The sequence below is a fragment of the Harpia harpyja genome, chromosome Z, assembly GCF_026419915.1.
Source record: "Harpia harpyja isolate bHarHar1 chromosome Z, bHarHar1 primary haplotype, whole genome shotgun sequence".
Lineage (NCBI taxonomy): Eukaryota > Metazoa > Chordata > Aves > Accipitriformes > Accipitridae > Harpia > Harpia harpyja.
Window position 1 is genome coordinate 11315324 of NC_068969.1, and position 24835 is coordinate 11340158.

Below are 24835 nucleotides of genomic sequence, written 5' to 3' on the forward strand. Positions count from 1 at the left end.
TGCCCAGCCTGAGAGCCCCTGGGTGCTCCCACAGCTGCTAAGGGGGGAACTTTGGGGCAAAACCCTCTGTGTGGGGCTCATCCCACAGCAACACCTCCAGGCCGCTACCCACCGCAGGCAGCTGGCAGAGGGGCTGGGCCAGGCTGGACTAGTGCAGGTGGGCTGCAAACCAGTGGCATCCCAGTTGGACTGAGTGAAGGTGAGCTGCAAACCAGTGGTGTCCCCCAGCTGGACTGGTGCAGGTGGGCTGCAAACTAGTGGTGTCCTTGTTGAACTGGTGCAGCTGACTGCAAACCAGTAGCTCAGGCAGTGCTCTGGGTTTGGCACAGCAGGGAGGTGACATGTCTCCAGGTATGTCCCCCAGCTGGCCAAGGCCAGGGAGTCCATCAGGATGGCAGCACCAAACCAACACTGGGAGATGTTGCGTGCGGCACAATGCCTGGGGAGCTGGCACTTGCCACCAGTGCCACAAACGCTGGCTGGCGGCAATGTGTGTGTGTTTTCTCCCTTCCTTAAGTGATTAACAAAAGCTGACAGGAGCAGGAAAGCTCAATTAGATGGAGAAAAAACCATTTTGCGAGTCAGACGTGAAATAATAATGCCTAAGCTGCCCCAGGTTCCTGGAATCCCCTCCAAATGCAGCTGATAGAGCTGCGAGGGGCACGTGCCCACCCACGGCCCGGGATGATTTCATCTGCTATTAGGCAAAATGTATTAATAACGTTGTCCCCATCCCCCCCCGCATGTCACCCTCCACGGGTCGGAGGTGGAGCTGGGGGCAGGATAAGAGCCAGGGCTTGGCAGGGAGCAGGGCAAACCCCAGCTCGTGGTCCCCACACCTGGGAAGCATTGCCTGAACATCAGGGGGACAAGGACCTGCTGAAAATGGTGAGGCTGCGCTCTTCAGTGGTGCTTTCCAGGGGGCTTTTAGCTGGGAAATGGGTTGCGGGGGGTTGGATGCTTTTCATTACCCACTTCCCAGCAAGTTAAACCACCTCCGGCTGCCTGCTCCGGTACTTTCCCAAGGGCTTCACCCTGGAGATGGGTTGCAGGAGGTTGGATGCCTTTCACTGCCCTCCCTCCCGCTGGGCGACTGATTCGGGGGAGATGCAGCCGTAACAGCAGGATTTGTGCGGCAGTCCCCCCACACCCACTCTGACCCCCACCCCCCCGGCACAGCACCCTGACCCCCACCCTGCGGCACAGCACCCTGCATCCCCCTGGGCCCTCCCTGGGACCAGGGCTGGGTACGGGGCAGAGGAAGATGCTGAGGCTCGGCACAACTCTGTGCATGTGGGCGGACTCGTGCCCTTGTCGCCCCACTGCCACCCACCCACTGTGTATTTTAGGCCAAGTGGCTCGTGTCCCTCCTGGGGGGGTGGCTTTTGCCCCAGAGAGTCCAGCAGCCCCGCGGGGGATGGCATCCACTGGGAAGGCGTGGGAGGAGGAAAGCCCCACTGCCTGCCCAGCCCCAAAACCCCGGGCACGTCACACTTCCCTGGCCAAAGGGAAGGGTCTGGGCTGGGCAGCAGCCGCGGTCCCCAGGCAGCCACCCCCCTGGGTGGGAATATCCCTTCCCCTGAGTGGCAAAGGGCTGGAGGGTGTGAAATGGAGGGGACAGCCAGTATCTGGCCAGGGGCTGTGGGAAAGGACAGGGACACCCAGCTGATTTGCTTCCCACATCCCCTTCAGCCTCCCCAAAACTGCCCCCCATGCGAAAAGGTTAAAATCAGGGTGGAAAACTGAAGGCTTCCCAAAAGGAAGGTGAGCCCCCACCGTCGGGTATGGCCAGCTGGCGCAGGGAGTGGGGGGGCTCTGCGTGTGGCATCCTGGCAGGGACGCGTCCTGCCTGGAGGGCTGCAGGGCCATGGCAGCGTGATGCGGGGGGACAATGCTCAGCGCCGGCTGCGTGCTCCCCGCAGGCACTCCTGGCCGTGCTGCGCTGCAGGACGCTGCTCACCTTCCTGGTGGTTCTCGGGGTGCCGGCGAGAGCCTGGAAGGGGCCAAGCCATGAGCAGCTCCCGCCAGCCCCCCAAGCCGGGGACGGAGGGAAGCTGACGAGGCAGGAAACCACCGGTGCTAACGAGATGCTGCCAGATCTCCCTGAAATGAGGAGGGGTGACCACGGATCTGGGGAAGGGTCTCATCCAGACAAAGCCAGCCCACCACTGCTAGAGGGGTCAACAAGAAAAGCATTGCCCTGGCCGATGAGCCCAGCTGCCAAGAGACCTGCTCCCAGGAAAAAGGCGAGAAAGGTGTCCCTGTCACTTGATGTCCCCACCCATGTACTGAAAATCCTGCTCGACCTGGCTAGAGAGAAGGAGCTGCAGGCCAAGGCGGCTGCCAATGCCGAGCTGATGGCCCGTCTCGGGCGCAGGAAATAAACCTCCCCGGCTGAGCACGGCTTCTCGGCCACGGCTGGAGAGGGCAGCGGGGCTGCCGGGGGGCACGGTCAGAGAGGAGTGCGGGGTGGCATCGGTGTGCCTGTGGACTGTGGACACGGCACCTTGTTCTCCCGGTGCCCATGACACAAGCAGCAGCCACGGGAGGACTTGGGAGCACCACTGGAGAAGACACGGCCGGGTTTGCCTTCACCGGGACCAGTGCCAGAGCACAGCTGGGTCCCAGCCCTGGGCACCACAGGGATTTCTGTGCCCGGCTTCACTCCCTATTCACCCACCGCTGGGATGTCTCCAAAGGGGCCTTATCCAGGCAGCTTTTCCCGTGTGTCGCCTCTCTCTGGGTGGCTGCAGCACACAAAATCCTCCGCGAAACTCAGCTGAGCCTCGAAGACGGACCTGGCGAGTGTGCACAATAAAAGGTGGTATTGAACACGACTTGTTGTGGTTTATAGCGGTCCTGTACTCCTGTACACCCCCATTTTGTATGCCCTCTCCCCGGAGCTGCAGTGGGAGCACGTCCTGGGCCAGGGCCAGCACTGGAACTCGTTAAACCCCAAATGAGGGGTGTCAGCCCTTGCACCAGCAGTGGGGCTGGCCCCCAGCCCAGGGTGCTTGCAGCAGCTCTGGGCCAACGGGGACATTGCGTTGCGCTGCTGGAGCTGCCGTCTTCGGCGAGGCTGGGAGATAAGAGCGGTGCGGAGCAGACTGTGGCCGCCCTGTGCAAAGTACAGGGCGGCACGGGCAAGGCAGAGGCTGGGGGACACCCACCAGAGGGGCTGCTGGAGCTGGTGGGGGACACAGCCATGCTCTTCGAGGAGTACCTGCTGCAGGGTGAGTGCAGCCCCTTCGCCTTGGAGCAGGTGCTGGCTTTGGGAAGGGGGCAGAAGCTACTGGGGTGACCCCACACCCTGTGGGACAGGCGTATTTCTGTAGCCGGTGAAGGGATGTGCCAGCAGATGGGTGGGTTGGGGTGAGGTCCGGGGTGGGTAACGGGTTCTTTGCCTTCCCCACCTGCCCCAGGGCTCAGGCGATGCCCGGGTAGCGCTGGACCCCAGGGACACCCCACTGCAGTGTGTGGGTGCTGTGGGGCCAGGCCCGGAGGTTTGTGGGTGCAGGGTACTGATGGGGCGCTGGTGGCAGCGGAGACACGGGGGACGGGAAGAGCTGCCAGAGACGGTGCATCACAGCGGGGATGCTCCCGGGCAGGCAGTGCAGGTGACAACTGCCCGTCCCCAGGAGGGGGTTCTCCCCCGCCACCCCCCTTGTCCCCTCGGGGAACGGAGCCCCTGCCAGGATCCCCCCCTTCCCATGTCCTGCCCCACCGTCCCATCTCCCCTCCCCGAGTCCCAGTGTGCCCCCCCTTGCTCCAGCCCCCCTCTGGCCCCGGTGTCCCCCGATCTCCCCGGTGCCCCACTCTGCCCTTCCCCTGCCACTCCCAGGGTGGCCCCCTGCCCAGTGTCTCCCCAGGGATCCCAGTGTCCCCCCCCAGGCCCAGTGTGTCCGTCCCCCCCATGCTGTGTCTCCTCCAGTGTTCCCCCCCGGTACCAGCGTCTCCCTCCCCAGCCCCACTGTGGCCCCCCAAGCCCAGCGTCCCCAGACCCACTGCTGCCCCCAGACCCCGCCCCTTCTAGCCCCGCCCCCGCGTCTCCGCCAATCAGACCGCACCGTTCCCAATAGGTCCCCGCCCTCTCCTCCTGTCAGTCAGCTCTCCGCGCCACACCCAGGCGCCTCGCCCGCGGCTCGGGCCGCCGCCGGGAGCCACGTCAGGGAGGGTGGGGCCGCGCCTGCGCAATGTGACGGGCGGCGACGGCAGTGACAGGCTGGCAGGAAGGGGCGGGGAGCAGGAAGGGGCGGGCGGGTGGCAGCGGGACCGGGACCGAGATCGGGACCGGGACTGCCACGGGGCGGGAAGGGCCTCACCGAGGGGCCGCTCGGCAGCACCATGCTGAAGAAGTTCGACAAGAAAGACGAGGAGTCGGGTGAGGGGAGGCGGGGGGAGCCGGGCTCCGAGAGGAGGCCGGGGAGAGCTGGGAGGGGAGATCCCTCTCGCGGGTAAGGGGGAGCTGGGAGGGGAGATCCGTCCCGCGGGTAAGGGGGAGCTGTGAGGGGAGACTCGGTACCAGCTTTGCAGCGGGGGCTGGCTGGCGTGCACAAGAGCGCAGTGAGAAGCACTGTGGAAGCACTAGAGCAGTCTGCTGCCGTCCTCCTCTCACTGCTGCAACCAGAGGCTAAACTAGTTGCATTGGTACAGCACACCGAGGTTACCTGCTGCATCACCAGAGGCAGAGTCTGAGACTAAATGTTGAGCGTATTAGCCCTGTTCACAGTTGCCCAGCTTGCAAACTGGGTGCTAAAGCAGGGTAGAATCCAATTTGTAGTTTCTGGCACTTTTTCTGACACATGGTCTGCTCTTCGAACTAGATCGCTGCCACTTTCAGTGGATCTGAAAGGCTAAGGGCACTGAGGAAACATGAAGCAATTGCTTGACCTTTCAAAACTTTAGGCACAAGTAGTAAGGAAGAGGTTGATATTTTATGTGGTGTGTAATTCAGGTGGAATCAAGGCTAGATGTGACAGTGTTTACTTTCATGGTTGTGCCTTTTTCATCTTCATGTGGTATCTTTTTCATCTTCCTATGAAGCTTTTTACGCAGCTTGTTCTGCATAACAAATCAGTACGTCCTGAAGCGAATTGATTCAGCATAAATCTTAGTGATCGTTCTGTGTGACTGTGCTTGCTTTTTATTTTAATGTGCATTAAATGCTTTGCCCTTGTTTCCCTTGTCCAAAGCCACCAGTGACGTCTTGATAAGTGGAGAATTTAGTGAGGCAACTGTTGGAGGGGAATCGCTCTTGGCTTTCATTTTTGGGGCTATTCTTCATTTGCACCTGCTGCACGCTTCAAGGTATTGGTGTTACCTATAGCCAAGGCTGGCAGGAGATGCACTTCCTTGTATTATGGTGCTGACTCTTGTTGATTTTGTTCATACCAAGAGCTCACAGCGCTCTCCTTTCTTCTTTCTGCAACTGCTGCTTGTGTGCTTCCCAACATTTTTTCTTCACTATTGCATTTACTTCTCATCCTTTTGCTTCTGTCTCGAATGAAGATTCCTAGCATTTACTGCGCCTGCCTTTCTCCTGCGGATTGTGTATATGTCCAAAACATATAGCCTGAGTGCTTGTCGTTCTCAGTATTAGGTGTAGCACATCATCCCTGAATTTACAGGCCTTGTATACCTATTCTTTCCATGTAAAGGCTAACAGGGCAGTCTTTTTGTTGAGATGAATGTGTACGCTTAATTGGCTTCTGTGTCTTTGCTTTTCATGGATGGTTTAGGTAGCCTTGCATGAGCTGCTTCCACTGGCTTTCAGATATGCACTTTGAGATGTTATTTTGGGCATATAGTTGTTCTGAGATCCTTGCTCAGTCAGTGACTGTTTCTCTGCAAATCAGTACAAATTGTTGTTAGTCATCCAATACTGGGAGCTTTCTGAACACACAGCCTTTGCCTTCCCTGGGTCTTTCTCCTTCTCTGATGGAAGAATACTTTGACACAGGGTGCTGTGAGGACCAAGACCTCATTTACAATATATTTCAAGATCCTTAGTGCTATGAAAGATGAAGAGGCAATGCTCTGTTCTTCATGGCTGATTTAGAGATTGTAGACATGCTGGGCCATGAGAAATACTGTGCTGCTGGACAGGTTTTTTGGAACACATTCACATGCTCACACTAGAACTGGTTCATACTCATACTAGAGATGTTGTTTTTGTTCATTCCCCTTGTTTCCTTTTCTCCTCAACCCCACATAAGTGTCTGTGCTTTGTTGAGCCACCTACTGCATTTGCAAACTTCTTCTGAGCCAGACGAGGGCAGTTTATGAACCGTGAAGGAGCCAGAGTGCATATGTGTTTGCCTTTAAGTGTAAGGCTTACTCTTGCAAAGGTTCCTGGCACCAGCATAGGATGCTTCAAGCCCAGGTCAGATTGGAGCTGGGCCCAGGAGCTGTGCTCTCTAGCGGATCAGGCTTGTTAAACATTGGAACAGTGCTGGAAATGGCTGCATTTTGTCCCAGGGCCAGGCTGAACATAGGTACTAATTAAAACCTGCTTATCAATAACTGGCAGCTTTTGAAAAGCTGCAGCTCACAAATGCTTAGGAGGCGAGCTAATAGAGACCATGCAGAATGATAGTGCTTTTCCCTCTGATTATTTCATCCCTAATTGGTGAGGTTTTTAATTATTTAATATAATTTATTCTGTTAAGTGGAACAATGACAGTTACTCTGTGTCCAGACTGTCTAGTCCACTGTCTTGTTCTGTTAATTAGTGATAGAGCCAAAAATACTTTACTGGTGGATTCCTGATTGGTTTATAAGGGAGGGATAAAGCACTCCTAACTCACCAGTCTGGCAAGCTGTCCTGGTTTCGGCTGGAATAAAGTTAATTTTCTTCCTAGTAGCTGGTATAGTGCTGTGTTTTGGATTTAGGATGAGGATAATATTGATAACACACTGATGTTTTAGTTGTTGCTGAGCAGTGTTTATACTAAGTAAAGGACTTCTCAGCTTCTCATACTGCCCTGCCAGCAGAGGCTGGGGGTGCACAAGAAGCTGGGATGGGACACAGCAAGGACAGCTGACCCAAACTGGCCAAAGGGGTATTCCATACCATATGATGTCATGCCCACTATATAAACTGGGAAGGTTGGCCAGGGGACACCGCAGCTCAGGGATTGGCTGAGCAATTGTATTGTGCATCACTTGTTTTGTATATTCTTTTTTTTCCCCCCTTCCTTTTCTGTCCTATTAAACTGTCTTTATCTTAACCCATAAGTTTTACTTTTTTTTTTTTTTTCAATTCTCTCCCCCATCCCACTGCGGGGCGGGGAGTGGGTGAGTGGCTGTGTGGTACTTAGTTCCCAGCTGGGGTTAAACCAGCTGTCACAAGCGGTACCACTTTTTGTCTGAGCGTTTGTTTCTGGGCCTGTCTTATTGATGCCCTAACTGTCAGCAAGCTCCCAGCCCAGGGGGTAGAAATAGGTCTTTGGGGATAACTGTGGAGCACAGTTAGTTACAGCTAATCAGTCTGCCTCTGTTCATGGCTAGTTACTTCTGGAGGGGATGACAAATTGAAGAATGTCCTATCTGCTCTGCCTTCCCCAACTGCTGTGAAGACATCCAATTAATATTAGTTAAAAGAGGGAGCTCTGGTTGCTTGGTGTTCGTGAAAAATTACCTCAAAATGCTCAGTCTGCTTTTAAAGTATGGGCATGGTTAGAAAGTTACTTTCCCATAGCACTATCCCTGGAAAGACTTTTACTGTCTTTATGTTGCAGGTGGGGGTTCCAACCCGTTCCAGCACCTGGAGAAGAGTGCAGTCTTGCAAGAGGTAAATCCTTAGGTGATCTCCTTTGTGTACCCCTTTCTGGATACAGTCTCTCCCTCTCATGAGTAGGTCACTGGAGAACTTCAGCAAGGAAGTGGTGGTTGTTACAGTCCTGCTAGCTCTGAAAGAAATGGGCAACACTCCCATTAGTTCTTATTTTATTGTTGGAGAGAGGAAGGGAGAAGGTTGAAATGGTCTTTGTAATGAATTAAAGACCATGAACTATAAATAGTAATAAAATTAATAAAATTATCTGGGAAAGCTCACCCTAAAACAGGAAGGTTGGGAAATTGGCCTTGAACACCCCGAATGTCTTGTAGGTGACAAAATTAATGGGTGGGGTGTGAGTGGTTACTGAATAGTCTATGAATTTGCCCTGAAAAAATGCCTTTCTATTCAACAGCAGGTAAACTTCTTGATCGCCAGACCCTGTTGTTTCAGCATTATCTGCTTGCTTGCAACGTTGTGAATGGTGTTGGCTCCCGTTAGCCTCGCAGAGCTTGCGTACATCTGTCAGAAGAGCAGTGTTTTAGCTAGCACAAATTCCAGACTTGTGTGGGTGAAAGTGTGATGAGGATTTGGCCTTTAAACCTTAATTGCACTTGGATTTGCGATCCCAGACTGTAGAACTAGCTGTTTAAAAGGGTTCCATGTTTAACAGGAATTGAGGGGAAGTCTGATCCAAAGTCATTAAGAGTCTTGCCATACCTCACTTACAAAGTGTTGTTTGTATCAGTGTCCAAGACCAGACAGGAAAGTGTTTTCAAGGAGCTGTTGGTGTCAGCATCCTTGTCTGTGCTTTGTTTCCAGGCACGAGTGTTTAATGAGACCCCCATAAACCCACGAAAATGTGCTCATATCCTCACCAAGATCCTGTATCTCATAAACCAGGTAAGAGAGAGAAAATTTACACCTATACAGAGACACCTGCAGCAGGCCCAAAGCTGGTTGTGATAACTGGGATTTCCTTCTTTCCAAATATCTTCTAGGGGGAGCACCTTGGTGTCATGGAAGCTACTGAATCCTTCTTTGCTATGACCAAGCTGTTTCAGTCCAATGATGTAAGTCTGCTTTTTGTTTTCTGCTGTATTTACCTGGTGGGACATGTTGTCAACAGTGTCTTTTTCAGCCTTGAGATGTGCATATTTATACAATCAGCTTTTCCATCCTGTCTGGAGCTACCTGATATGAGTGGGAAGAGTAGGATGAAAGTTCAGAAAGAGAGATCAGCTTCCTAGCCCTTCCCAGACCTTGTAGCAGCTTAACTGAAGCATTCTCTGTTCTTGAGACAGAGATTCCTCCCTCTGAATTGCTGTTTAACTCTTGAGATTGTGCTAGGCACAGATCAAGCATATAATCAGCTAGAATACACTATGCTTTGTGCCCAGTATTAAAAGATCCTGTTTCCTGCTGAGAGTCAATGACTGTGTGTCCTGGAGGAGGCCAGGAATTAGTACCTACCCACAGCAATAGTACCATTGCTAGTTGTCCCCCAAACCGCAAGGCATTAAAATCAACAGACCAGTGTAGAAATCCCCAGACTCAGGAAACTAAATTGCTTGCTTTCTTGCTTTTGATGTAACAGGCTGCCTTCAGCTAATGATTTCAAGCTTTTCTCCTTGTTCTTGTGGATGACAAGTGAAAGGTGAAACTGTAGATCCAGCTAAATCTGGTATCTCTGTGGCTTCACCCTAAGGTTGAGGGATTTAGAAGAGGAAGAAGTGTTTTGTTAATCAGTATGGGGTTTGTATATCTTTTATACTCAGGCACTGGCACTCTCTGAAGGTATCAGGTTCTTGATCTTCACAATAAAATCATGGCAGCAGGGAAAACTGAGATCCCTTCCTATCCGGGATCCTCTCAGCTAATGTCTGTCTTCCCTCTTTCCTTGTCAGCCAACTCTTCGCAGGATGTGTTACCTGACTATCAAAGAGATGTCTTCTATTGCAGAAGATGTAATCATTGTTACTAGCAGGTCAGTCACTTCGCTTTTCTTACTGTTATATTCACGTGTCCTCCAGTAATGCCTGTCCAACCTCTTGGAGATAACTGTAGTCCCTAAGCAGGGTGAGGATAGGGAATGTCCTTGGTGAGAAAAATTTTTCCTTTGAAATAGGCCATTAAAATACAGACACTGAACTCCTAGTGATGCATGTGAAATGTGCTGTGTCCCCATAACCCCTGCCCATGGGTGTTTGGACTGTCCCTTTTGGTTACATGATATGGCAGCACTACTGTTTTTTCCCCTTTTGCAAAAGGCTGTTTCATTAACATTTCCTGTCTGAATGCCTTGAAGCTTTTTGAAGATTTCTGGCATAAATCCCAGGGCTTTCAACAGGTAGAAAGGATTTACTGCTCCTGTAGCAGCACAGGATGCGACTTCACCGGGGAACAAAATTCCCTCTGTGAGTCGTTCCTGAATTGCTGATCATCCCACTGAATGGCTGGTGCCATATGGGGACACAGGAGCCTGAGGGTATAGAGTCTGCTGAGGGCCGAGGCTATGCAGTGGACAGAAGCCAGTCCCAAGTGCTGCAATGTGGTGAAATCCCGTCCCCGGTCTCGCACTGACCAGTAAATGAGCGTTCAGTAAGGAAGGCAAATGCCTCAGGGGTATGTGTGTTTTCGCCTTGCTTGGTGATCATGAGCCCATACAGCCTGCTGATGGGTTTGGAACCTGAGTACTGATCTTTTTCTCCTACATTCCTGCCCCGGTGGGACTTGCCTGAGACCTGCAGTTGCCTGCTTGGCATTCAGCTGTGGTGCTGGCTGCCTGCTGCTCTGTGTGCAGTGTGCGTGCACCTGAGAGCTGCTGGCTCAGGAGTGCAGTATTGAGAGCTTCCTGTTTTCAACCAGCTTAACCAAAGACATGACTGGGAAGGATGACAATTACCGAGGCCCTGCTGTGAGAGCGCTCTGTCAAATCACTGATGTAAGTGCTGCTTTTCCCTTGGGGCAGCCCTAGGCCCTTCACCTTTCCTTACTTCACGCCGTCCCATCTTCCACTCTGCTTTTCATGCCTTTGCATCTCCCCTTTCACAATCCTAATGGCCGTTGCATATCGGCTGTTGTTTCACTCTCCCTGCAGAGTACCATGTTGCAGGCCATCGAGCGTTACATGAAGCAGGCAATTGTTGACAAAGTGCCAAGTGTATCCAGCTCTGCTCTGGTGTCCTCCTTGGTATGTACTCCCTGCAGGGCAGGCCTGAGGGACAGTCAAGCTGGGAAGCAGTCATCTGTGGTGGGACTGGACATCTTGGGAGTTTCAGGCTTTCATTGTTGCTATTCCCCTCTTTGTGAACTGAGGGGCTGGTGCTGACTTTGTGGGAGATCATCGACCTCTTGAGGCTGCAGCCATCATGACCAGGTCTCTGCGTGCTGATCCCTTGCTATTCTATAAGTTGCTGTCACCAGCACCCTCATGGGGAAGGCTTGTTGCTTCTTAATATGACCTGTGATTCCCAAAGCTTCCTCCATCCTTCTCTCATGGGTTGTCTGTGGCTTTGTCTCTCCCCAGCACCTGTTGAAGACCAGTTATGATGTGGTAAAACGCTGGGTGAATGAGGCTCAGGAGGCAGCTTCCAGTGACAATATCATGGTGCAGGTAGGAAACCCGCTGCCAGCACAGGGAATAGCAAGCAGCAGCTGGGAGTGGAGCAAACTGCTAGAGCTCAGCCAGGCACCTCTGGGCAACAGGTGGAAAGAACACATGGTGGGTTTGTGACGATTTCTTTCCCTGCACAGTATCATGCTCTGGGCTTGCTTTACCATGTGCGGAAGAATGACCGCCTGGCAGTCAACAAGATGCTCAGCAAGTTCACACGCCATGGCCTCAAGTCACCATTTGCCTACTGCATGATGATTCGAGTAGCCAGCAAGCTGCTGGAGGAAGAGGCTGGCAGGTGAGAGGGCTCCTTTGCCCTGTTGGAAGAATTTTCTCAGGTCCTGCTTCCACCTCTTCTTGCAGGCTCACTTGCTATCTTGTGAGGGCAATTATTTCTGTCTTTGAAGAGCAATGTGCAGCTTCTACCCTCTTATTGTTGGGTAAAAGGCATCAGAGAAAATACAGGATGCTTTCATGGTTGTTATGAGATGGCTTCTGTTAGTCTTGTCTGTGTGTTTGAGATATTCTATGTTATTGAGATATTCCACTTCATTTTCTCTGTCTTCTGTAATTATTTGGCTACCATGCATGCATTGTGGCTTCCTGGTGGATAAGACTTTTGGTGTGGACAGTAAACTCTTGGTGTGTGAGGGCTGAGGGAGATTCCCTTTAGCCTGTAAGGCAGAGTGTGTCTTCTCAGAAGGCAGCCTGACTTCCAGCCCAAGCATGCTGGAAGTACAGTATAATGACCACTGCAAAAGCTGGGGATAGTAGATTTGTGGCTGCTTATACCTTTCTACAGGCTATGAGACCTGCCCATTTCTGCTGCCAGATTCTTCATTTCTGTTAGCACCTTTGTTTTAATTCATTCTTGTGGGTTTTTTGTCCTTTAGCCGTGATAGCCCCCTGTTCGATTTCATTGAGAGCTGCCTAAGAAACAAGCATGAGATGGTGGTCTACGAAGCTGCATCTGCCATCGTTAACCTGCCTAACTGCACTGCCAAAGAGCTGGCTCCGGCTGTCTCAGGTAAATGTGGCGCTCATGGGAATGACGAGGGGATTATGGGCCTGCAGTGGTGACACCTGCTGATTACCCCAAGAAACAAGGACCTTGTTTGTAATGCTGCCGTACCCTTTGTTGCTTTATGCTGCTGCTGAGCGCCTGTGGTGTGTGTGAATAGCTTTGCTCCTGTAAAGGTATTTGCCTGGTGTGTTCAAGTGTGGGTTACTGGAGGGATCTTTCTTTTTCTGTGAAACAGGGCTGAATTCTAAGGGATAAATCTCCCTGCTTTAGACTGAGTGTAACTACAAGAAGCCAAGGTGTTGGGGTCCTGCCTTCCCAGCTCAGTCCAGTCCAAAGGTTCCCCTGAGCTGGGACTGTTGGCAGGTAGGGAGGCTGTGTGCCACCTCTCTGCACAGGGAGGGTGCCCTTCGTGGGCCAACCCTTGGAAAGGAATGGGGTTTGCATAGAAATGGAGAACAGCGGTTCAAATTGACTTAATAGGAAAGATGACAAGGTGATGGAATTGGGTTTCAAGAGGAGCGAAGGATAGCACCGTGGAAAAAGGGGGAGGTGGGTAAGAGCTAGTTGTTAACAGGGATGTTTGGCAAAGGGGTCGGGAGGGAGGGAGGAAGCTGGTAAATTCATGGTTGCTTCTTAAGCATGCTTATAGTTATCTTGTGCTTGCAGCTGTCTCTTCATTGAAGGTCTTGCTTTAGGTGTGAAACACTTCTCAATAACAGATTGCCTAAACATCTGCCTTTGTTGATTTTCCCACCTTGCAGTTTTGCAGTTGTTCTGCAGCTCCCCGAAAGCAGCACTGAGATATGCAGCCGTCCGTACCCTCAACAAGGTAGGAGCCAGTCTCTTGGGAGCTGTAATAGTTTCTCATGTGGAGGGAGGTGCAGACTTCAGAAGAGAAAAGGGGCCAGATTGTGTGATGATTTTGTGTGAATAACCTCTACCCTGGGCTACAGCCTTACATTTCATTGCTTTCTGAGTGGAATAAAACCTCAAAGAACACTTTACAGAAGTGGGTGGGGAAAGCAATCATTTTCACAGGTCTCTATAAAGAGTGTCACTGGTCTTACGTGTTACTGCTTTCCCTTCTGAGCTTTCTGTGGTGAAGGAGCTCCTTGTAAAACAGGGATCAAACTTTGATGCTGCTTCTTGCCTGCTCCGTGGCAATCTTTGCTCCAGCTTTTCCCTTGACCTTGTAAACTCTAAAAAAGAAAAAGGCAGAATGGCAACATCTAGTAACTGCTGTGCTTTCACCCACAAAGCTGTTCTGCACAGCTAGGCTCACTGAATTTTTGTTGCGAGTTCATAGCTTTCTTTTCTTAATATATAGAGGAGAATGAGAGAGTTAAAAATAGTGAAAGATTGTTTATTACTACTGCTTCTCTTCCAGCAAGAGATGCAATTATGCAGGAAGAGCTTGTTACTTTAACCTCAGCTTAGTTGTTTGTCTGAGATGACCCTCATGTACAGTCCGTAGCATTTATTTTTACAGGAAGGAGTGAGAGCTTATAGAGACTTGGTGGGTTTTGCCAACTGGGCCTTTTGCATCTGAGTGATTTCCACTCTTTCTTCTCTGCTCTAGGTGGCCATGAAGCACCCATCCGCTGTGACTGCCTGTAATCTAGACCTGGAGAACCTTGTGACAGACTCCAACCGCAGCATAGCCACCCTGGCCATCACCACACTGCTGAAAACCGGCAGTGAGAGCAGCATTGACCGGCTCATGAAGCAGATCTCCTCTTTCATGTCAGAAATCTCAGATGAGTTCAAAGTAAGGAAGTGGGAGGAGGAGGGACATGCAGGTTCCTGTAGGAACCCCTGTGCGCACACTGAAACCTGCATGGAGCTCCTTCCAGGAGCTGGGCTGCAGAGTATTTGCAGGGAAGAGAAAATATCTGAGTCTATCAGCCTAAGCCATGCCTCAGTTGTACAACACCCAGCTCCAAAGTCACATGCTCTCTTCTAGGAAGATGCCCTTTGAGAATTAAATCTCTTTTTCTTCTTTCCAGAGGGTGTGGGCTTTTGCTAGGGGCTGGCCAGTGCATGAAGATCAATCTCCTCCAATTCCTAGGATTGTACCTCCTGGAACTGCATGTGTTGGCTAAGTAAAGGCAAAACAGTAGTTTCCAGGCTAGGGACCAGCACAAAATTGACACAATTCAACTTTTTTTTCCTGCCTGGTGAGACAGAGTCCTTTTTTTACTTGCCCCCCTTTTCCTTCAGGTTGTAGTGGTGCAGGCCATCAATGCACTGTGTCAGAAGTACCCTCGCAAACACGCTGTCCTCATGAACTTTCTATTCACTATGCTTCGGGAAGAGGTAAGTTTGCAGGACAACTACTTTGTGTTCCTTGTTTGTATGTATGAACTGCAGGACTACACAGTGGCCCCTGTGAGAGTCAAGCTTTTACTGATAATGCTGTGCAGTAAGTGTCTCTCTAAAATGCTTGCAGTCTAACTGGCAGAAATGGCCAGCTGTGCACAATAGTTATATGCATACTGCCAGGCATATTTTTAATGTGGTTTTCATTCTTTGATTTTTCTGGGAGTTTATTAACTCTCAAAGCAAATGCAGACAACAGCAGATCTGTTGGCAGTCCATGTGTTTCACATTTGAACCAGCTTTCTTTTATACTTTGACAGCAAATTCCAAGAAGTTTTGTCTTGTACACAGATTCGATAACAACCTATTTATTGATGACACGGGACCACTTTTGTTCTGTTCCCTGTGCTGTGGCAGTGAAGGGATCACGAGTACCTATAACCATTCTCTGCATTCAGTCAGACATAAATTGCAGAAAGACAGCTTTACAGAGGTTTGCTGAGGCCATTTCTAAATGAGCTAACATGCCTGCAACACAGCTGGCACCACTGCTTGCTCTGACATCACTTTCTGCCTATTGCAGCCTCTCATTTGGGAACAAACCAGAGCATCTCATTTTGCTCCTGTGAAAAATGGACCATTCTCCTTTCCCAGGTTTTGTGTGGGTGGATGGTATCATTTTGAATGTAGTTTTATAGTTCAAACCATTCTGTTTTAAAGCTTTTTTTTAATCCAAAGTAGCTCCAGAAAGATCCCCCAAATGCCCAGCACTGTGCATGTAATTGGCAGAGGATAGTGTGCAGTTTAATCCCCTGGTGTGTATTGAGGACACTAGTAAATAACGTCTGAAGATAACCAAGCATTAATGGCATGTCAGGTTATGGGGTGTGCCTGGGGAGGTATTGATTGCCTGTCTTCCACACTAATGGGGCTACTTGCTGGGTCCTGCTGTGGCAGATACAATCCTTAATATATTTCTCTTGTGATTCATCCCCAGATGTCTGGTGCTAAAGGGGAGAGGGTTGGGTTTTTTCTCCTCCCATATGGCTGTTTTTATGCACTAATTCTAGCAGCAGAGGATTTTGAAGGAGATGTAAGCCCTTCAGGCAGATGGATTCTTTTACCCTCTTTAGGACTTGTTTTTTTCTTCACTGCAGCCATTCTGAAGGGAGCTGGCAAGAGAGCTTGAATATTAGCTGGTCCTCTGAGTGTAAAGAGGGTCAAAAGTGGGGGCAGCATTACTGCTTTTCTCCTTTCAAACACAGATTAAAAGCACTGAGTGTGAGTGACCTTTTCGAAGGAAATTCTTTCCTGTCTGGCTAGTTCAGAGTCTCCAAAATACTTTGAGATTTCTAGCTGAGCAGTTTCCTTTTGCTCCTTAGGGCGGCTTTGAATACAAGCGAGCCATCGTGGACTGCATCATCAGCATCATTGAGGAGAACTCAGAGAGCAAAGAGACAGGCCTGTCTCACCTCTGTGAATTCATTGAGGACTGTGAGTTCACTGTGCTGGCCACTCGTATCCTCCACCTCTTGGGGCAGGAAGGGCCCAAAACCAACAATCCCTCCAAATACATTCGCTTCATCTACAACAGGGTTGTCCTGGAGCATGAAGAAGTCCGGGCAGGTAAGAGACAGACCTGGAAAGCTGCCTGCCCTATGACAGATCTTCAGGGAAATATAGTGTATGAACACCTCTGCTTTTGAGGATTGTGATTCGCTCTAGTCCTGAGCAGATCTTTTTACACAGCAAAGATCCTGCAGTAGTATTGATGGAAGAGGTGGCCTGCAGGTGAGAAATAGGGACGGAGATGCAGTGACTCTGAAACTAGACAGAGGAGGTTTGCAGGCACTTTGCTGTAATACCTCTGCCTCTTTCTAGTCACAGTAGTGCTTTATACTAGTGCTAGCATCTCTGACATGGCATTTGATTAAGGCCAGGAAATGGAGGAAACCTCAGCTGATTTCTTTGCTTTCTCATTTTGTTTTTATGACTTGTGCTACAGGTGCTGTAAGTGCCCTGGCCAAGTTTGGAGCCCAGAATGAGGAGATGTTACCCAGTATCTTGGTGTTACTGAAAAGGTGAGTTATACCTCAGAGTTTCTCGTATATGCTGGGTGGAAAATGGTGTTTTCTCGAGAGTTTGTTAGCATCCCCATTCATGTCTAGTCTCTTCTAGCTGTGGATCTGAGAAGGTGCAGTGGATACCTGGGATCCTGTGATGGGATCATCACTGCATTCAGCACCACAAAGTGGACAGAAGCCAAGTGTGGCAGATGATTGCTTTTCCAAAACAACTATTAGTAGATTGCTGGTTGTCTCCTATGGCATGTTCTTTCTGGCCCTGTAAGGTCGCTTAGTCACCTGGATTCATTTGTGTGGACTCTGCTGCCTTGCACTGAAGAAAGTTTTCCACTTTCCTCTCAGGTGTGTGATGGATGATGACAATGAAGTGAGAGACAGAGCCACCTTCTACCTGAATGTTCTGGAGCAGAAGCAGAAAGCCCTCAATGCTGGCTACATCCTGAATGGTAATGCAGGAAGTCCTCAAAACAAGTCTGCACCTCTTTCCTGTTTAACAAGTGACAAAGAGCTGGCATTATTTGTGGTTTCAGTGACCTGTCCCTTCTGTCCCCAGGTTTGACAGTGTCCATCCCTGGCCTGGAGAGAGCTCTGCATCAGTACACCCTGGAGCCCTCTGAGAAACCCTTTGACTTGAAATCTGTTCCTTTGGCAACAGCTCCTATCATTGAGCAAAGAGCAGGTGAGGAACAGTTCCCTGAATGCTGGTCCAAACTGCTAGTAATTCCCTTGCAGCTCCAGCCCTCGGATAACAGACTGCAATAGGCTTGCTGGGAATTGCTGAGCTCCATCCTATGTGAATTTTGTGGGATTATATCTTCTGTAAAGACTAAGGCCAGCAAATCTGGTTGTTCCCACATTAGTGTTTTGGTTTAGTCCAACTGCTAATAATAGTAACAGCTGGTAATCCTCATAGGAGCTGCTGCAGTTCCAAAGGTATTTAGGAAGTTAAATATGGGTGTCTAGTCCATAGCAAAATAACAAACAAGCTCACTTTCTTTCCTTAGTCAAATCCCTCTCCAGACATTGATCTGTTTTCTGATTTAGTTACTTCTTACTCTTCACCTTCAAATCTTTTGTTTCGTTTTGTTTGTTTGTTTTCTTTTTGTTTTGCAGAAAATGCCCCTGTTGCTGTAGTCAAACAGCCAGAGAAGGTGGCAGCAACACGGCAAGAAATATTCCAAGGTAAACTGATGCAAGGCCTCTCCTATGCCTGTGTGTGAGAAAAGTACAGACACCTTTTGCTGAGCCTGCCTTTGCCCCTCTGGCTTTTTCCCATCTCCTTTCAGAGAGTGACATGGGCTCCCAACTTTAAGTCAACTGTTCACTCCTGGGGGGTGGGGGTGCCTGCAGTCTTGTTCTTTCTATCTTGCAATAGATATGGGCAAAGGGTGACGCTGCCTTTAATTTTTAAAGTCCCTAGTGAATGTTTATGGTTGTTTGATGGATAGTTCCTTGCTGCAGCAGCTTCTGGCAACTTAAACGAGGGCTTTGAAACTGCTAGCACCTTCCTGAGGGTTGGGGAAGGCAATGGTTTCTGTCCTCTGTTTCAGAGCAACTTGGGGCGATCCCAGAGTTTCGGGGACTGGGCCCGCTCTTCAAGTCTTCCCCAGAGCCTGTCGCCCTGACAGAGCTGGAGACAGAGTATGTGGTTCGTTGCACCAAGCACACGTTTGTCAGCCACATGGTGTTCCAGGTGGGTAGCTATGGCATGTGGTGCTGAAACAGGATTGGAAAATAAGCTCCTGACTGGTTAAAAGCTCAATTGGGAAGAAATAGCTCAGGGATATCTGTGTTCAAAGCACATCACTGCAATGAGGAGTCCTTAGTTTCTCATCCAGGACAGCAGACTCCCAGAAAAATTAATTGGGGAGCATGTGTGTGTGTGTGGCTGAACAACGCTTACATGTACAGTCAAAATAAATCAAACAAGCACTAGATGGGGCTATTCTCACTGAGCAGTTGGCAGGGGGAGCCGTGTCCTTTCCTCAGGGTCCCCAAGCGCATGGTTTGGGCATAAAAGAGTGAAGCTTACTATGTTGGAGAGGCTGAAAAGGGTACCCAAGAAAGGGGCATGGTGGGGGAGAGCTTTTCATCCCCTGCATTTTGTTTTAGCCTGTGTAGTACAGGTGCTTTTTTCTGTACGTCTTGGCCTTGGCTGTACTGCCCTGCTGCTACATGTGAGATGTTAGGATTAACGTGCCAGCATCTTTGCCTAGGCCTTGGGGAGTTCAAGGCACAGTGAGTCTTGTGCTAGCTTGTGAGCAGCAGTGTTTTGTCCTTGGCCAGCTCCTTCCTCAAAAGCTCAGAACTGCTTACACAGTCCTCGTAGGGGTTGATCTTTGTTTCTGGTGTCCATCCACCAGATGCAATTTTATGAGGTTAAGTGACTTGTCACTGCAGCTGGAACGAAGTCTAATCAGCAAGTTTAAACTTGCTGAAACCATCCAGCTTGCTGAAACTTGCTCAAACTATCCCTAGTTTGAGCCATGCAAAGGATCATCTTCCCATCTGCCGTGGGGCACTGCATCCCTGTAGCATCAAGTGAGGAGATGTAGGCAACACAGTACTCACATTTCCATACAGCAAAGAGTTAACCTGGGAATTACCATCCAGGGAGAAAGGACAAAGTACATTTAGAAGAAAAAGTTCCATACTAACCGGTGAACTGGAACAGGCAGAAGCTGACACATCCCTGCTTATGCTGAGTTTGTGCTCCTGCCTGGGTTGCAGAGGGCAGGCATTGGATAGTTGTGTGCTGGTTCATTTTAAGTGTTGTTTCCTTAAAAAAAAAAAAAAAACACAAAAGCTCGCTGGAGCACTGGAGTCCCCTGCAGGGTTTTAGTTCCTCCCCTAAAGCATTTAAATGAGTAGTTTTTAGTCACAGTTGCTCTGTGACTAAACTGGAATGCATGAGCCCTATGACTAGCTAGCTGATAGTGAGGTGCAGTGTTGAAACACAAAGAGCTAGGGGTTCACAAGTTGACACCATGGTCTCACTCTGCCTAAAGTGAGTCTACTATTAGATCTATAGCGAGGAACTTCAAGCTGTTGCTGCTTTCCCCTTCCCTGTTTAGTTTGACTGCACGAACACCCTGAACGATCAGATCCTGGAGAATGTCACGGTGCAGATGGAGCCAACTGAGGGGTATGAGGTCATTGGCTATGTACCTGCCAAAACCCTGGTGTACAACCAGCCGGCTACCTGCTACACGCTGGTGGCACTATCTGAAGAGGATCCGACAGCAGGTAAACAGTTTGCCCTCTGTGTTTTCCTGACACACCCCAAATTAAGCGTACCGTATTGCTCGCCCCCACACATTCTACCTTGCATCCTAGCCAGATATTTATAGCCTGTGTGTGGGTGCAGCCCTGAGTGATGCTGAGCATGACTTCTCTTTGCTGTTTGGGGGCTGTCAGGCCTCCCTTTTCCTATCCTGGTTCCCTTGTGCTGTAGCATTGTTGAGTCAGGCTATGAGAGCTGGCAGATGAGCATTCAGCTCTCTGCTGAGTTTCTCTCCCATGCACCCTGGCATGTCCTTTAGTTGGGGAGGCTGGTACTTGTAAAGTGCTGTGAGCGCCCAGATGCTCTGAGTAGAAAAGGGGTATTTCAAACAAACCGCTAGAATTTCAGGGATGTCTATCTGAACCGAACATCCCCTCGTTTGTGGCGGTGCAGAACATGAACCTGTGCTTTGGTCTCCCTGGTTTGTGTTCTAGGACTGCTCACCTCTGTGTGTTGCTGCTGTTCACCCAGCAGTGCCTGTCTTCCTAGGGATGAGTCATCGCTTCCTTTCCCAGCCGAGTGGTATTAATCAGCTGCCGTGCTGCAGTGCAAGGTGGTTTCATTTCAGAGGCACATGAACCTTCCCTAGATAAGGATCTTGCCTCTTGACAAGGCGCTGGTGGGACATGTTTAGTTAGTATTCCCAACACAACTTGAGGTTCATCAGTAATAGCGCTTGATCTGAGGATTATGGTCTTGTACAACCATCATGAGCCTGTCTTTATCACTGTTTGCTAGCCTTAATATTACAAATAAATACCTTGTCCTTGAGAGACAGAAACTGTTGGGAGAGCCTTCTCTAGGTCACTGGCTAAGCCTGTGCTGCTGACAGTGATGGGGAGAACCCAGCTGCCCCAAACCTCCCAGCTCCGTTCTGCCGCAGGGGAGTGCAGTTCTGGTGGTAATGTGAGCTTTGCCTTTGCCTCCCCTGCCTCCAGTGGCCTGTACCTTCAGCTGCATGATGAAGTTCACTGTCAAAGACTGTGATCCGAACACGGGTGAGACGGACGACGAAGGTTACGAGGATGAGTATGTGGTAAGGAGCTGGGTGTGTACCTGATCAGGGAAACTGCTGTCACTTTGAGGGTTTTTGTGATCTGTACTCAGATCCCTGCAAGCAGTGATGTGACCACTGACACTGATGTGGGCAGCATTGGATGAAGCAGGGGTTCGTGCTGTCTCTGTGGTGTCTATTCCAGGATATAGATATGGGTTTGCAGAGCTTTCTTTGTCTCATTTGGAGTATCCTCCTGTTGCTCTCCAGGCGGACACCTGACTGTGCAGAATGCCTATGTTTTGGGAGGCCGTGGTGTGTCTTCCAGGTTTGGCTGGCTGTGTCCTACAGGCTCCAGCAATTGCACAGTCAGATTTCTGGAGACAGAGGGCCCTTGGTCATCATTTGTTCTCCATGAATTGCTCTCCGTGGTGATGCAGTTAATTGCCTAGTGGCTTGCCTGCTACAGGGAGGTTGTGGTCCTTGTTCTTCCTCTGGGGAAGGTGGGGCTTTTCCCTCCCCAGCACCAAGACTGATGAAAGCACTGATGCTGTGGAAGCACCTCTCTTTCAGGCTTTGCCATTTCCAGGCAGGCACAAGGAAGAAGCTGCACCACAAAGGAAGAAGCTGAACTTATGCTTGGTCAGAAACTGAGACTGGCTCACAGCGGGTGGTGCTTACCCTCCGGAGAGGAAGGGATGTTGTGACACAACCTCAGCTCGCCCTGTTAGCTCCAGAGGCTGTTTTCTATGCGTTGCCTGTCACTGCTGCAAATCTGATTAGAGGCACTGCTGTGCAGTGAGTCACTGAGGACACAGAGTCTTCCCAGGAGTGGGGAGGGTTTTTCCCCAATGGAACATGTGAGGTTAACCCCTCTCTCTGCTTCCCAGCAGTCACTGCGGCATTTGAGTGATATTTAAACCAGCTCTTCCATGTGTTTCAGCTAGAACCAGGAGGAGGTTCTTTCCTGCAGCGATTGCTAAAATGAATGCAGGCTGGTGTCTGGCCAGCTCTGGCACTGACTGCCCTTCAATACATGCTCTGGAGGGACAAGCCCCGTTCTCCCTTGCACAGATGTAATCGCAGCAGCAGTTCAGCTAACCCGGCATGCAGCGTTAGGTGATAGCAAGTGTCTGGCAGTGTCTCACTGTACTTCACCAGCCTACAAAACGATAAGCCAGAAAAGCAAAATACAAGCTTATGTGCATTCCAGGGAAGCAAATGCTGCATATGTGTGAGCACAAGCAGCTATTTCTTAGCTTTTGTTTTTTCCTCTGTTTTGGACGTTTGTCCAGTGCTTTGATCTCTGTCAGGCCAAGGGCTCTGCTCAGAATGGGAACCTGCTTTGTAAACCCTGGAAATGGCCTGGGAAAGCCACTGGTCATGCCTAGCAGTTGCTCAACCAAGCAGTGTTTGCTGAAGCAAACCAGAAGGGGCAGGGCTTGCTCTGACGTATCCATGAGTGGAAGTGGAGGCTGTCTCCTACATTCACCTGAGCTCAGGGAATCCAGTCTAAAGTTCACTCTGGAGAGAGCAGGGTTAAGAACAACCATGTTTCACTTGAACCTCTTCTACCACCAGCTTGAAGACCTGGAGGTGACAGTGGCTGATCACATCCAGCGAGTTCTGAAGCCAAACTTCGGAGCAGCCTGGGATGAAGTGGGTGACGAGTATGAAAAGGAAGAGACCTTTACTTTATCTGCTATTAAAACCCTTGAAGGTAAGGGGGTGTCTGAGCCCAGCAGAGCTCTTAACATTCCCTCCAGCAGGCAGAGTTCAGAGGCACAGTCTGGCTCACTTTAGATCTCTCACAGACAGGCTAATGGGGCAAAACCCTTCACAAGCTATTTCACTGCAGGTGTTAAATGGGGAGCTACAGTTTCTGTGATAACAAGTTCATTCAGGTTTCAAAAAACCAAATTAGTATTCTGGGCCCTGTGGAGACCAGGATGGATTGTGGGAGGCAGGAGAACATCTTGCTTTGCTCTCGCACTCTACTGTCCCAAGCAGACAGACCGTAGTTCAGCTGTGAGCTCCCACTTCCTTCTTGAGACCAGTAAGAAAAGGTGCAAAGAGCAGAAGACATGAGGTTGGTGGGCAGGCTTGTGGTGTAAGCCCTCTTCTCTTTCATCATGTATTAAAGATTCCTTTTATTTTTCCTGAGAGGCCTGTAAGAACTTGGTCCTTTTGATGGCTTAGAAGGGTGTCCTTGTCCTATAGCCACCTCTGTGCTTCCTTGCACAGTCCCTTGGGATTTCAAATACCCTCCCTGAAGCCTTTTCAAATTCTTCCTGAAGACCTGTGTCTCCTGCAAGATGTCTCCTTCCCTCTGCATCTGTCCCCAGAGGAGCAAGCAGGCTGTCAGGGCTGTGCAGTAAGTGTGCAGCAAGCTGCACTCTCCTACTTCCGTTGTCTGACTCATTCACCCTCCTTTTTCTGTTGCACCTTCGCTGCATCAGATAACAGAACTGCTGTGTGGCAGTGGGGTTTTTGTGTGTTGCCTTTGCCTCCCTGGTGGCCTCCAAAACCACAATACCGGCCAATGCTATGTGTCCCTCAGGACAAGGAACATGAACTCTAACATGCAGGGAGGGCTTGAGTCACCTGTAGATGTTCTTTGTGTGTCCCTGTTACGATACCTGTGACATGGAGCCTGTTTTATTTATTTTTTCTTAACAGAGGCAGTTAGTAATATCGTGAAGTTCCTGGGGATGCAGCCCTGTGAGCGATCAGATAAAGTGCCAGATAACAAGAACTCTCACACACTGTACCTGGCAGGTAAGCTGTGGGCTGAGGTCTCTGCTTGAGGAGCAGTTCTTCACGAGGTTGCACAGAGATGCCTGTTGAAAACTGGGCAGGAATTTCTGATGGAGCCAACTGCGCTCTGCGTAGGATTTGGAGGCTTGTGCCTGCCATGGTTTCTGTCTCCGCAAGCATAGAGCAGCTGGTGTTGGGATCAGGAAGGGTGCTGTGGCGGGGGGATGTTGGGATCAGCCCCGGGCTCAGGTGGGTGGAATTTGCTGTCTTCATGATCTGTGGCATCCTGGTTTGGAGTGAGCCTGTGGGGGAAAAGACAGCACCCTTGCCTGGCAAAATGGATGTGTACTGGAGCTCTGTCACTCTGGCGAGTGACTGGTAGTCGCTGAAGGAGTGCCTGGATCTGTTCTCAGCTGGAGTCTATTTTACACTTTGCTTTCATGAGTTTTACAGTAGCAGGAGTCCCAGGTACGTTACAATGAATGAGAAGTGTGCTGCTCGAGGGTCTCTCCTGGCCCAGCGCTGGGGCTTTGCCTGACTACCTGTGGGAAATCTGCCCTTGCCAAGCAGTAGTGTTCATTTTTAGGCTTGCAGGGGAGCACTGACTCCTTCCTCCCACTCTCCCTTCCAGGTGTGTTCCGGGGTGGCCATGACCTCCTGGTACGGTCTCGTCTCGTCCTGACCGACACCGTGACGATGCAGGTCACCGCCCGCAGCGGAGAGGAGCTCCCCGTGGATGTGATCATGGCGTCTGTGGGATAAACCGCCGTTTCCAGGACTGTCCTGACACCGAGCCCCCGCGGGCAACGCTTCTTTCTCTGGCAGCAGAATAGGGATCACGTTCACTACAGCAGCTTTTGTGTTCTCTGCAGTCCAGCTGTATTTGGGGCTCTGTCTATAAAATAACGATGTTTTTAAGGTCCGATTATACGAAGTGCTTTGTCCCTGCACTGGGGGGGGTTTCGTGGCGGGTGGCCCGTT

The 24835-nt window shown here is 50.3% G+C and overlaps 2 protein-coding genes across 2 annotated transcripts; both read left to right on the forward strand.

Moving 5' to 3' along the window:
* The first annotated feature begins 684 nt into the window (after positions 1 to 684).
* LOC128137333 (urocortin-3-like) lies at positions 685 to 2805 on the forward strand. Its single transcript, XM_052778188.1, has 2 exons — positions 685 to 888; positions 1923 to 2805. The coding sequence occupies exons 1-2, from the start codon at positions 685 to 687 to the stop codon at positions 2382 to 2384; spliced, it is 666 nt and encodes a 221-aa protein (XP_052634148.1). The 3' UTR covers positions 2385 to 2805.
* Positions 2806 to 4231: 1426 nt separating this feature from the next.
* COPG1 (COPI coat complex subunit gamma 1) lies at positions 4232 to 24772 on the forward strand. Its single transcript, XM_052776162.1, has 24 exons — positions 4232 to 4381; positions 7740 to 7792; positions 8600 to 8680; positions 8779 to 8850; positions 9685 to 9764; positions 10646 to 10721; positions 10878 to 10970; positions 11307 to 11393; positions 11534 to 11691; positions 12287 to 12420; positions 13179 to 13246; positions 13997 to 14185; positions 14638 to 14733; positions 16119 to 16362; positions 16742 to 16817; positions 17163 to 17266; positions 17374 to 17499; positions 17934 to 18002; positions 18371 to 18513; positions 19895 to 20066; positions 21042 to 21139; positions 22679 to 22817; positions 23777 to 23875; positions 24486 to 24772. Exons 1-24 carry the CDS (start codon positions 4345 to 4347, stop codon positions 24614 to 24616), a joined length of 2625 nt encoding a protein of 874 aa, XP_052632122.1. The 5' UTR covers positions 4232 to 4344; the 3' UTR covers positions 24617 to 24772.
* The last annotated feature ends 63 nt before the right edge of the window (positions 24773 to 24835 follow it).